At 50.8% G+C, this 11,958-nt stretch overlaps 1 protein-coding gene across 1 annotated transcript in view; it reads left to right on the forward strand.

The window, feature by feature from the left end:
- Positions 1 to 7,832, forward strand: part of Pkm (pyruvate kinase M1/2) — a 23,452-nt gene extending 15,620 nt beyond the window's left edge. The window contains exons 7-11 of the mRNA XM_013354585.2: positions 4 to 154; positions 433 to 585; positions 4,184 to 4,350; positions 6,426 to 6,607; positions 7,167 to 7,832. Of these exons, the coding sequence (XP_013210039.1) occupies positions 4 to 154; positions 433 to 585; positions 4,184 to 4,350; positions 6,426 to 6,607; positions 7,167 to 7,273 (760 nt within the window). The 3' untranslated portion in view covers positions 7,274 to 7,832. The remainder of the gene's footprint in view (positions 1 to 3; positions 155 to 432; positions 586 to 4,183; positions 4,351 to 6,425; positions 6,608 to 7,166) is intronic.
- The last annotated feature ends 4,126 nt before the right edge of the window (positions 7,833 to 11,958 follow it).

Below are 11,958 nucleotides of genomic sequence, written 5' to 3' on the forward strand. Positions count from 1 at the left end.
CAGGTTTGATGAGATTTTGGAGGCCAGTGATGGGATCATGGTGGCTCGTGGCGATTTGGGCATTGAGATTCCTGCCGAGAAGGTCTTCCTGGCTCAGAAGATGATGATTGGACGATGCAACCGAGCTGGGAAGCCAGTCATCTGCGCCACACAGGCACGTGCTCCTCCCTTTGTCCATGTACTATGGTTAAGAGATCTGGGTCGCCGGGCAATGGTTTGTGCACACCTTAATCCCAGGACAGCCAAGGCTGTTACACAGAGAAACCCTGCCTCAGAAAGAGAGACCTCTTGGTCTTGTTCCATGGTCCCTGTTTTCCAGACGTGTGCACCTACACACTATCCAGGGAGTCATCTTGGCAATTACTTATCACTGCACATGACGCAGACTCTCATCCTGGTCTCAGCAGATGCTCTTGTCTGTCCCCTCCTTAGATGCTGGAGAGCATGATCAAGAAGCCCCGCCCCACCCGTGCTGAGGGCAGTGATGTGGCCAATGCGGTCTTAGATGGAGCAGACTGCATCATGCTGTCAGGAGAGACCGCCAAAGGGGACTACCCTCTGGAGGCCGTTCGCATGCAGCACCTGGTAAGTTCTTAGAGCAGAGGCTTCTGCATCCTCTCCCCCATGTCACAGCAAAGAGTGAGATAGTGTGTGGGGGAGTGAGTGCTTCTTGATTTTCCTGTTGTGCTTTCACTGCCTCTGTTCCTGCCCCACTTTCTTCTGCTGTGGAGGATGCCACTTTCATTACATAGGATTTAAGTCCTAGGATGCAGTCAGGATGCGTTGGATCTGGATGGTCCAAAGGGCTTTATTTTTAAAAAGCCAAGAGTTTGTTCGCAGCTGGTGTCTTGGTTTGGCTTACAGTTTGATGCCCTGCTAGTGCCATGAACAGATGCTTCTCCACTGCAGGGTGTACCCACACTGAGCTGTTGCTGGAATTGCATGGTGCCTGTGTCCTGGAACTGCATCTCTTTCTGTGCCAGCCAGACCCAGAGCAGGGCTAGGGTGGAGGGCAGGTGTGGAATTCAGCAGGCTCTGACTCACTATGAAGCCTTTTCTCTGGGAGTATGTCCTTTCAGACTTCTAGCTCTGATCAGATACGGTGCTAACAGTCATGCCTCAAGTCCAGTAAGAATGAGGCAGGATTAGCTAAGAGTTTGAGCTGAAGCATCTCCTGCTGACTGCTTCTCATAAGTGGAGACCCAGGTTCTCTGCCCTGGGTCTTCCAAAGAGTTGACTCAGGAGCCAGTTACAGGGCTGCTTCCTTCTGTCTGGTGGAAGAGTATTGTGAATTAATTTATTTTTCTTTTTTTTTTTAATATTTATTTATTTATTTAGTATACAATATTCTGTCTGTGTGCACGCCTGCAGGCCAGAAGAGGGCACCAGACCTCATTCTGGATGGTTGTGAGCCACCATGTGGTTGCTAGGAATTGAACTCAGGACCTCTGGAAGAGCAGGCAATGCTCTTAATTAACCACTGAGCCACCTCTCCAACCCCTAATTTTTTTTTTTTTTTTTTTTTTGAGCTTTTGTTCCATTTTCGGCCAGCAATGGACCCCTATCCTTTTTGTGAACCCAGTTTCCCACAAACCCCCAAATTTAAGACGTCTGAGAAGAGAGAAAACACCACCCTCTGGCCATCTTGTCTTTCTTTCTTTCTTTTTTTTTTTTTTTGGTTTTTCGAGACAGGGTTTCTCTGTAGCTTTGGAGCCTGTCCTGGAACTAGCTCTTGTAGACCAGGCTGGCCTCAAACAGAGATCCGCCTGTCTCTGCCTCCCAAGTGCTGGGATTAAAGGAGTACGCCACCACCGCCCGACTTGCATATCTATCCAGTTATTAAGTTTGTACAGATTCCAGGGGGGATTGTATTCTTGACCGTGTGACCTTTTCTGTGGCTTTTTATGTGTGCCTGTATTGAAGCTGACAGAGGCCAGCCCTGTCCTGGAAGGGTGTATGGCTTGAGCCTCTCTGGCACATCACATGCTTGTGTCATGCGATTGTTGTTCACATTAATATTGTTTCTTCACATAGCTGCCTGTGGCAGGAAAGTGCTTTTTTTCCAGAAAACCGTGTGCCTTCCGTCACCTCCATAGTCACTGCCTCCCTGGTTTTACACAATACACCCCTTTTCTAGCTACCTGCTTAGTTGTGTGAACTGGCCACAGAGTGGTCAGGAACCGGTTGTGGGTGACTTTGATCAGATATTTTGAAGCACACAACCACAGAGCTGTATGTATAGCTGTGGGCAGGTTGTGTGACCTCAAGACCTCGCCCTAAGATGAGTTTGATGAGATTAATTATAGTCTTAGCAATTAACATTTACTGCCATTTTTAAATGTTAGGCCTCTGAACATGTTGATGTAATCTTTGTGGCCCCGATTTGTAATGTAAATCACATGTGATTGATGTGGGTTTGAGCCCAGTTTGCTGTCTCTGGGCCCTGCTTGCTGTCTGTTTGCTGTACCGTGTGGGAGCAGCGGATATGGACAGGTCTCCTAGAGTCCGGCTTAGTTCTGATGTCTACGTCCTGTCTTCCATGGCCAGGTCTTTCCTATGAACAGATAACTTAGAACCTCTAGGCTGGGATTGCATGGCGCTGCTCAAAAGATGAGACACAAAGTCTGGGTCAGACTGGCTGCCCCTTGATGGGGCCCAAGCCTCTCCTGCCATCCACTAACACTCAGACAGCCTCTCCCCTTACCTGTCTGCTGTCTCCTCCTGTGTCTAACTGCAGTCCATGAGCTGTAATCATGAGCTAGGCACCCCCGCTATGGTTGTTTGTCCTTTGCGCTGCGTGCATTCTGTTCTTGACCAAAAGAGTACTTTCTGCCTGTGAATCTGCTTCTGCTATCTATCAAATCCGTGAAATGATTTGCTGGTCCTTCTCATCCCTCCCATACTAAGATGCTGGTGGTTATTGCTTTTCAATTCTCTGAAATTTATATTACCTAATACCTGGCCTTACCTGAGCAGGTAGTCTGTATTGTAACTCGCTTGCCATCTTGCAATGGTTTTAATTGTTAAAGTTTTAATCCGTGTCTTGACATCCCCGTATGCTTTCATAGGCACTGGTCTCTTCACATGGCTGCTCATTGTACTACTCTTGTGAGCTAGAGTTTCCACGGCTCTGTTTAGAACTGGTACACTGGCTCTTTTGGCCCTTGACCCCAGCTTCCAGAACTGCCACAATGTTTCCACTGTAAACACTGAGCAAAAGCTCCTGCATCTGTAGGTTGTTGTAGCCAGACAGCCATGTGAAGAGGGTCCTAGGGCCTATTCCTTCCTGTAAGCTGTGTCATGAGGCAGTGTGGTCAGTGGGAGTAATGTGGCCTCCACCTTTTCATCTTTCTGTGACAAGGTCCTAGGACCTATCACTCTGTCCCTTTAAACCTGATGGTGCATTCCCATGATCCCAGCACTTGGAAGGCTGGGGCAAAGAATGATTCAAGGTCAGTGAGGGCCACAGAGAAAGATCTTTTTCTTAAAAGCCCAAATGGCGGTATGGGAGTGCTTAGAAAAGAAATCAGAGGGGGAAATCCCAACGGGGAATGGAGGGACTGTCTGACCACCCTGCCTCTGTGTCTGCCCACGGGACAGGTTTAACCATACTTCCTCTCTGACTAATTCCCCCTCTTTCCGTGTGTTGTCTCCTATTTTTGCCTTCTTCATCCCTCCTCCTTATCCCTCCTACCCTAAACCTTACAGATAGCTCGGGAGGCTGAGGCAGCCATGTTCCACCGTCTGCTGTTTGAAGAACTTGTGCGGGCCTCCAGTCACTCCACAGACCTCATGGAGGCCATGGCCATGGGCAGCGTGGAGGCTTCTTATAAGTGTTTAGCGGCAGCTTTGATAGTTCTGACGGAGTCTGGCAGGTAGGGCCCTAACGGCAGGTATTGGTATAGGATAACTGCTCTGCACTCCAGCCACCTCAGGAGGTCATGATAGGACAGGACCAAAGGATTCTCTGTGGGCACACTGGAAGTCACAGGCACCGGTGCAGGATGGTTTCTGTAGAATTTTTGATCTTTCTCACTTTAGAGCACTCTGCTCCTGGCCTTTTTGTGCCGGGGACATCTTCCCTGTTGTCTGTGACTCCTCCCTCTCCATTTGTGCTAAAGCTCTGACAAAAGCCATGTCCCCCCCCCTCCTTCGTCCCTCTGGACGGATGTTGCTCCCCTAGATTGCCCGTGAGGCAGAGGCCGCCATCTACCACCTGCAGTTATTCGAGGAACTCCGCCGTCTGGCGCCTATTACCAGCGACCCCACAGAAGCTGCTGCCGTGGGTGCTGTGGAGGCCTCTTTCAAGTGCTGCAGTGGGGCCATTATCGTGCTCACCAAGTCTGGCAGGTAGGAGGCGGCAGTGGCTCCCTGGGGATGTCCTGTTCAATTGACGTCCCTCCTTGGGGATGCCGAGAGTGGCTTTGGGCCAAGTTTGGCTGCCACCAAAGGACTCCAGACAGCACTCAGGTATACCAAACCATTTGGCTCCAGTGTAAGTTCACAGCCTGCCTCACAATTAACTGGAAGCAAATAGTCAGTTTTGCTTAGTTTAGTTACCATGGGGTTTTACAAATTCAGCTTGGAAGGCTGATGAGATGGCTCAGCTGGTAAAATTGCTATGTAAGCCCGGCCTGTATTCGATCCCCCGAATCCATGGAAGGAGGAACACGCTGATTTCTGATCTCACACATGCCAGCAGGCACACACTATAACAATGATAAGCATTTTAAAGTCCCACTTGGAGGGATTGGTTATAACGTCTCAGTGGGTAAAGCATGAGAATCTTGAAGTTGGATCCAGCACCTGTGCCAAAAATGCATGCAGACAGGATACTGTGGGCTTCCCAGAAAGCCAGTCAAGAAATTGCAGGGGGGGGGGGACTTGCCCCTGACTGCTCAGCACCTACATGGTAGCTCACAACTGCATAGCTCTAGTCTTGGAGGAATCCAGTGCCCTCTTCTAACCCCACAGGCATTACATGTATGTGGCACACAGGTGCACACGTGGGCAAAATACCCTTGCACATACAGTGAAAAAGAATAAGGTGGAGAGAGTATTAGATTAGAGGAAGATACCCACTATCGACCTCTGCCTTCTGCATGTGGGTACCACACATGCTAAACAACACATAAGTAAAAATATCCAGGTATGATGTCCCATGTCTATAACCTCAGTGCTCATGAGTCAGGGCAAGTAAGGTCACAAGTTTGAGTCTAACCTGGGCTAAGCCTGTGCTTTTGGAATGAGTAGCAGTTGCTGGGTTCTCAGGGGCTCCAAGATAGAAGGGCTGGGCTAATCTTTGTGTCTCAGCACTGCCTGCCTGCACTTTGGCTCTAGACTTCTGGGGTTTCACCACAGAGTTCCTGATTGCAGCAACCACCCCTTTCCTTTAAAGCCTGTGGATCCAGCATGAAGAAGGGTATTCTCTGCTGGGCTTTGTCTCCCAGTACCTCTTGGATGTCTTCAGAGCTGGTTCAGTTAATTCAGTGTTCCTGAAATAACGTGCTCGAAGTAGACACTTGTCACAAGGTTAAGGAGGGATCCCTCCATCCTCAAAGGATCTAGATGGGAGAAGCATTCCTATACCTGCCTGGTCTCCATCTAGATTTCTTTTTTTTTTTTTTTTTTAAGATTTATTATGTATACAGCATTCCTTCCATGTATGCTTACATGCCAGAAGAGGGGACCAGATCTCATTATAGATGGCTATGAGCCACCATGTGGTTGCTGAGAATTGAACTCAGGACCTCTGGAAGAGCAGTCAGTGCTCTTAACCTCTGAGCCAACTCTCCAGCCCCTCCACCTAGATTTCTTTCTTTCTTTCTTTCTTTTTTTTTTGGTTTTTCGAGACAGGGCTTCTGTGTGTGGCTTTGGAGCCTGTCCTGGAACTAGCTCTTGTAGACCAGGCTGGCCTCGAACTCAGAGATCCACCTGCCTCTGCCTCCCAAGTGCTGGGATTAAAGGCGTGCGCCACCACTGCCCAGCTTCCACCTAGATTTCTAAAGCCTTTTTATCAAGTGTGTTTGGGGCACTAGAGTTCAGCTGCTGGGAATGCCGTAGTATTGCAGTCCTATTGGCTCCCAGGGTCTGACCCTTGCTGTTGCTGTTTCCAGATGCCAGAAGTCTGGAGCTCGACACGTGTTGCTTGGTTTGTATATGTTGATAGCAGCTGTAGGTGCTAGTGAGATTGGACCAATTACCTCCCCCTTGGAAGGGGTTCTAGCTATGGAACTGCCCTTATTGAAACAAGCACAAACGGCAGAGGGCAGAGTGGAGAGGCTTTCTGATCCTTGGAGCAGAGTAAACTTCCAGTGGGAGAAGCCTATGGCTCAGAATTGTATTGCTATATTGAAGGTGCTTCCTGTCTCCTGGGTCTTGACACTATTTAATGGACGGTCTATCCAACCTGTTCCCCATCCCAGGAGTGCTCACCAGGTGGCCAGGTACCGGCCGCGTGCGCCCATCATTGCTGTGACACGCAATCCCCAGACAGCTCGCCAGGCCCATTTGTACCGAGGCATCTTCCCTGTGCTGTGTAAGGATGCAGTGCAGGACGCCTGGGCTGAGGACGTAGACCTCCGTGTGAATTTGGCCATGAATGTTGGTATGTAGCTGGAAGCAAGATACTGGGCAGTGGCTTTGCTGGGGTTTCTCAAACTATCATTCTCTCCAGTCCTGGGCTGAGCCCGGCTGTTCGCACCCTGTTTGGTGCCCAAGGCAAAATTAATTGCCTCTACTCGTTACTGAGGTGTTCTTAAGCATGGCTGGAGTTACTGTGCTGTGGGTGGAACTCACAGATTATGGTCTTTTCCTATATATGGTTGGTTATCAGGAGGTGAGAGGAGGATTGGGAAAGCTGGCCAAGTATAAACTGACTGACCTCCCAAGGTCCCTGCAGTCTGGACTCAGCCTTTGTTTAGGCTAGGAGGCTAGCGCCATCTTGTGGTAGGAAGAATTGGTCCGGCAGTGTAGTGCCCTACCAGCATTGTGTTTGTAGGTGGTAGCTCTTGGGCATTTGCCCTGGTATGCCCCTTCCTGGCTGGTGTCTGGGCTAGGAGGTAAGCGCCACCTTTTGGTGGGAGAGAGTAATGGTTGTTCAGTGGGGCTTTGGGGCAGTTACCCCAAGTGTAAACCTCTACTCACCAACCTTTCTGCTTTTTCAGGCAAGGCCCGAGGCTTCTTCAAGAAGGGAGATGTGGTCATTGTGCTGACTGGGTGGCGCCCTGGCTCTGGCTTCACCAACACCATGCGTGTAGTGCCTGTGCCTTGATGGCCCTCTGGAGCCCCTCTTCTAGCCCCTGTCCCATCCCCTCCCCCATCCCATCCATTAGGCCAGCAACGCTTGTAGTGCTCACTCTGGGCCAGAGTGTGGCGCTGGTGGGCTGGGACGCCCGGGAAAATTACTGTCGCTGAAACATGGAATAGAGCCCAGCTGTCTGTCTATCATATGGCCCTACCCAAGCCAGGGGTGACAGAGGAATGCAGAATTGGAAACCCTCTGGCTTTATCACAAAGGGGCAGCAACATCTCTTGTGTACTTTGCTCCTGTAGAAAGTTGTCCAGAGAACTCCCAGCCCTGGCCTGGAGTCAGGAGACAGAAAGAGTAGGGGCTTAGGGCATGGGGCCCAGGTTCCTGTGTAGATAATAACCTCTGGCCCCCAGGCCGGACTTGCTTCCCCAACAGCTTTGGCCTCCCCCACTGCTCCTTGTGCACTTCTCAGCTGTCACTGCAGTCACACCCTGCACTCTCCACCTCCGTTCTACTGTGCAGCATCTCCAGGCTGTTGCTATAGTGCCCACCTGAGTGTCAATAAACAGCAGCTGAAGCACCTGTGTCCTGTTCTTTTCTGCTGGGGGGTGGTGGTGGTGGTTGAGCCCCGCCCTCTGAGCAGGTGAAAATGACAAACGGTCTTGTTCCCAGCCGTGGTCCCACCAGTTCACCTGCAGGGAAGACAAAGGGCTAAGCCATTGAATACTATACATTCACTGGATATGCAAATTGCCTCCAGCACCAAGGCTAGGTGTGTTGGAAAGCTGGGACAACTCGCACCTATAATGGAGTTATGTGCTGGCGCCAAAGAGGCCACTTGAGGGTGCTGTAGGATGAATCCCTGCCCACAGCAGTTAAGCACAGCCTCTCTAGAATAAGGGACAAGGTAGGACCTTGCTTTGCTCCGGGCCACTCACAAGAGCCAAGTGGTCCTGTGGGGCCAGTGAAATTAAGTTGAAGCGCAAGAACTCAGGGAACAAAAGGGCAGGGCGGAACTAGAATAGAGCAAACTTACGGGCTCTGATGAAGCAAAGCACTCGTTTGAAGGCCTATCACAGTTGCAGACCCAGTCTGTCTTCTGGGACCTCGCAATTTGAGAGACCCAACGAAGACCTGTCTGCCGCTGCGACCCACGAGGGCGGTCTGGGAGCGGGGAAGACTCCACCAATTAACTGAGCTCATCCCGAGCAAGCGACCAATGGGTGGCAGGGGGTGGGCCTTCCCCTTGGGTGGGCGGAGCCCGGAGGGCACTAGTTCTGGCTCGCCGCCTTGGGCTCCAGGAGAAGGCGCTGCGATGACCGCCCTGAGCCGTAGTGAGCCTGTCGAGGCGGGCAGGTAAGGGCGGCGTCCTTGGGCTCTGGATTCTGGGCTGCGGCGATGGGCAGGGCGGCTCTGGGATGCAGCGCCTGGGCGTCTTCTGCCCGTGGGCCGGGCATTTCCCGGCCGCGGGAATTCCCGCTCGGGTCAAGTTGCACTGTTGGGACCCTGTACCGCCTCCTTGCGAGGTGTCCGATGGTCGGCCTTGATGGCTTCGCCGAACGGTAGGCACGCTCCTGGGCTCACCACTTGTCTGCCACCTTCGCGGTCCATTCATTTGTGTTTTCATTCAATTCTCACCATAACGACCCCCCAGCCCCGGTTGCCTCCATTCCCAGGCTGTCGCTATCCTGCGGGCCCCTGCAAAATCAGCTCCTCTCCTTTCCCAGCGGGATCTGTTCTAGTAGCGCACGCGGCTGCCCCGGAGGCAGCGTGGAGCTGTCCCAGCACGACTCGGCCGCACCCCGTTCGCCAGGCCCGGGCGGGCTAGGGCCGGTCTCCAAGCCCGGAGAGCTGGTCCAAAGTCGACCTGGGAGGAAAGGAAAGTTCTTGTAACTGGAGGAGAGCAAGGGGGCAGGGAAGACACGAGGTGGGATGGCAGGTGGCATCAAGAATGGGAGCTGGGAGTGTAATGTTTACCTAGCATGCACAAGGCCCTGGGTTTGATCCTCAGCACCTTATAAACCAGGCTCTCACCTACAATGCCAGCACAGTATCCAAGATGGTTTATGCTTACTAACCTCTGGGAATCTCTTACCTGGACCACATAATGAATTCAGGACCAGACCTGGGGAGTGAGGGGATTTAATTCTTGAAGTCTTCGGGTACTGTGGATGAGATTATTTGGGGGAAGACACAGTTTATGGGTGAGACTGTAAATTCCTACTCCTACCCAGTCCCACCCTGCACAGCGGGACATCCCTGCAAGCCAGGATGGATCTAGTTAGGGCTAATGTGATCCTGTGCCTACATCAACTCTGGATAAATAGGGAGTGTGGATTTAGTGCTCAGCCCCCTAAGGGCTTGAGGAGGTGGGGTGTCCAGCTAGCTGTTATCTGCTTTTGTCTCTGTGCTTGTCTCCCCTCAATTTACACGGCTATGCAAAGGTGCCCCTCCTTGGAGAGCCGAAAGGCTGGGTGTCCACCCCTCACCTCTTAGCTCCGAAATCCACTCCTAATGCAGTAAAGGCAAAGCACTGAAGGTTCTCCAAGCCTGTAGATTGCTCCACAGTCTTCTTATAAGGCCACTTGGAGTCCAGCACAGTGGGGACACTCTTAGAATAGAGGTTAGAGTTGGGAAGTCATTAAAAGTGCCCTCAGTGGGTTCCTTGGGGCAAATGAGCAGGTCCAGAGGGCAAAACTGGCTGATGTCTGCTGAGGAGGTGTTCACTGGTGCTAAATGAAAGTTTTTCTCAACTTCTCAGAGGGCAAGGATTTGCTAAATAGCCCAGAGAGGTCAGCCTGGGCCCCATCCAGGCCTTCCTGTTGGTGCGCTTTCAAATTTCTGAGCTCAGGTGGGTTTCAAAGCTTTGTTTGGGACTAGAAACACCTGTATGCTAATTCACTCACTGGGGGTTTTTCTGGTGACCCCACTGAGGGTGAGGACAGTGTTCTAGATGGTTTATGTCTGCTGGCATCCAGGGAGCTAGCTAGCTCTTCCACGATCTGCTAGTGCCTGTCAAGGTGACTCCACCCAGCCCTTAAGCTGCCTAAGCTGTTGCTTTTGCTGTGGAGAGAGACGTGTTCCCTATTTATAAGACTGGCTGGCACTAAGAGCTTCCGAGTCAGAGTCATTCAAATGCTGTTACCATTTTGCTGTGATTTGGGACAAATCACTTCCTTCTCAGGGCCTGCTTTAGCATAGAGTAAGGAGAGACGTGACTCCCTAAAGACCCCTCCACACAGTCGGTGTGTGTCTGCTAACACGTTTGCTCCTCTGTTTCTGAAGGTGTCTCATTTCTCTTCATATTTACCCTTACTTATGTCTTGAAAACCCATCGAGCCAAGAAGAGTGTAGTGTTCCTCTTCGATGTCTGGAGACCAGAAAAATAATGTGTTGTCCTTCTCAGAGAAGAGAAGACAAGTTCCCCTCATTCTGTAGCCATCTTTGATGCAGTTACAAGCTTGACAGAGGTCAGGCTTGGCCTCTGAACCTCTGCGCATGGGCTGGAAGGCAGCAGTCTCTCGTCGCCCATTCTCTCTAACCTGTAAGCTATGATTCTCCTACCTGTTTGCTAATGCAGGGGAGGAAGGGGATGAGGGCAGATAGCCCGAAGAACGAGTTTCCTGAAGATGGGAGGCGGCTCGGTAGATAGCACTGTTGCTTACGCGCGGACCTGAGCGCCAGCTGGGTGCGGCCGCCTGCACCTGCAACCCTAGCATAGAGAAGGAAGAGAGAGGTCCTTGGGGCTTGCTGACTGGCCGCCTAGCTCCAGGTTCAGTGAGAGACCGTCTCGAGGGGGTGGGCGGACGGTGATAGAGCAGGACATCTTTGAAGGTGTCCAGGTACTCACAGAACACGGACACGGATGAGCTTCCTGTGTGATTAAGAACTCAGCTTCCCCCCAGGTGTGCCTGTCTGCTGTGGCAGTGTGCATGTTTTGTTGTTGTTGTTGTTTGTTTTTGTTTTTTAAATAGTCATTCTCTCTGTAGCCCTAGCTGTCCTGGAACTCACTCTGTACACCAGGCTGGCCTCAAACTCACAGAGATCTGCCTGCCTCTGCCTCCTTTTTTTTTGGTTTTTCGAGACAGGGTTTCTCTGTGGCTTTGGAGCCTGTCCTGGAACTAGCTCTGTAGACCAGGCTGGTCTCGAACTCACAGAGATCCGCCTGCCTCTGCCTCCCGAGTGCTGGGATTAAAGACATGAGCCACGACAGCCCAGAGCATGCGTTATTCTTAAGCATATAAGCTTCAAAGGAATAAACTATTTTCCCTCCCTTTTCTTCCCACATCTGCTTATTTTTGTTAGTTGAGAAATGCTTGTTGAGAATTTAGAGGTAGTTTGAATAACTAATTGAATCAATCTTTAAATCAGTGTTTCTCAACCCGTGGGTCATGACCCAGCTCTTTTTTGGGGAGAGGGGGAGTGTCGTATATCAGATATTTACATTATAATTCATAACAGTAGCAAAATTACAGTTATGGAAGTAGCAGCAAAATAATTTTATGGCTGGGGGGGGTCACCAAAACATGAGGAAATGTATTGAAGGGTCGCATGCAGCATAAGGAAGATTGAGAAGCACTGTTTTAAATCCTTGTTCTAAGTGATTATTTCCTCAATGATGCCTAAAATTACATTAGGTTATTTATCTACCTACCTACCTACTCACCTACCTACCTACCTACGTACTACCCTATCTACCTACCTAC

This window comes from Microtus ochrogaster, unplaced genomic scaffold (genome assembly GCF_000317375.1).
Source record: "Microtus ochrogaster isolate Prairie Vole_2 unplaced genomic scaffold, MicOch1.0 UNK49, whole genome shotgun sequence".
Lineage (NCBI taxonomy): Eukaryota > Metazoa > Chordata > Mammalia > Rodentia > Cricetidae > Microtus > Microtus ochrogaster.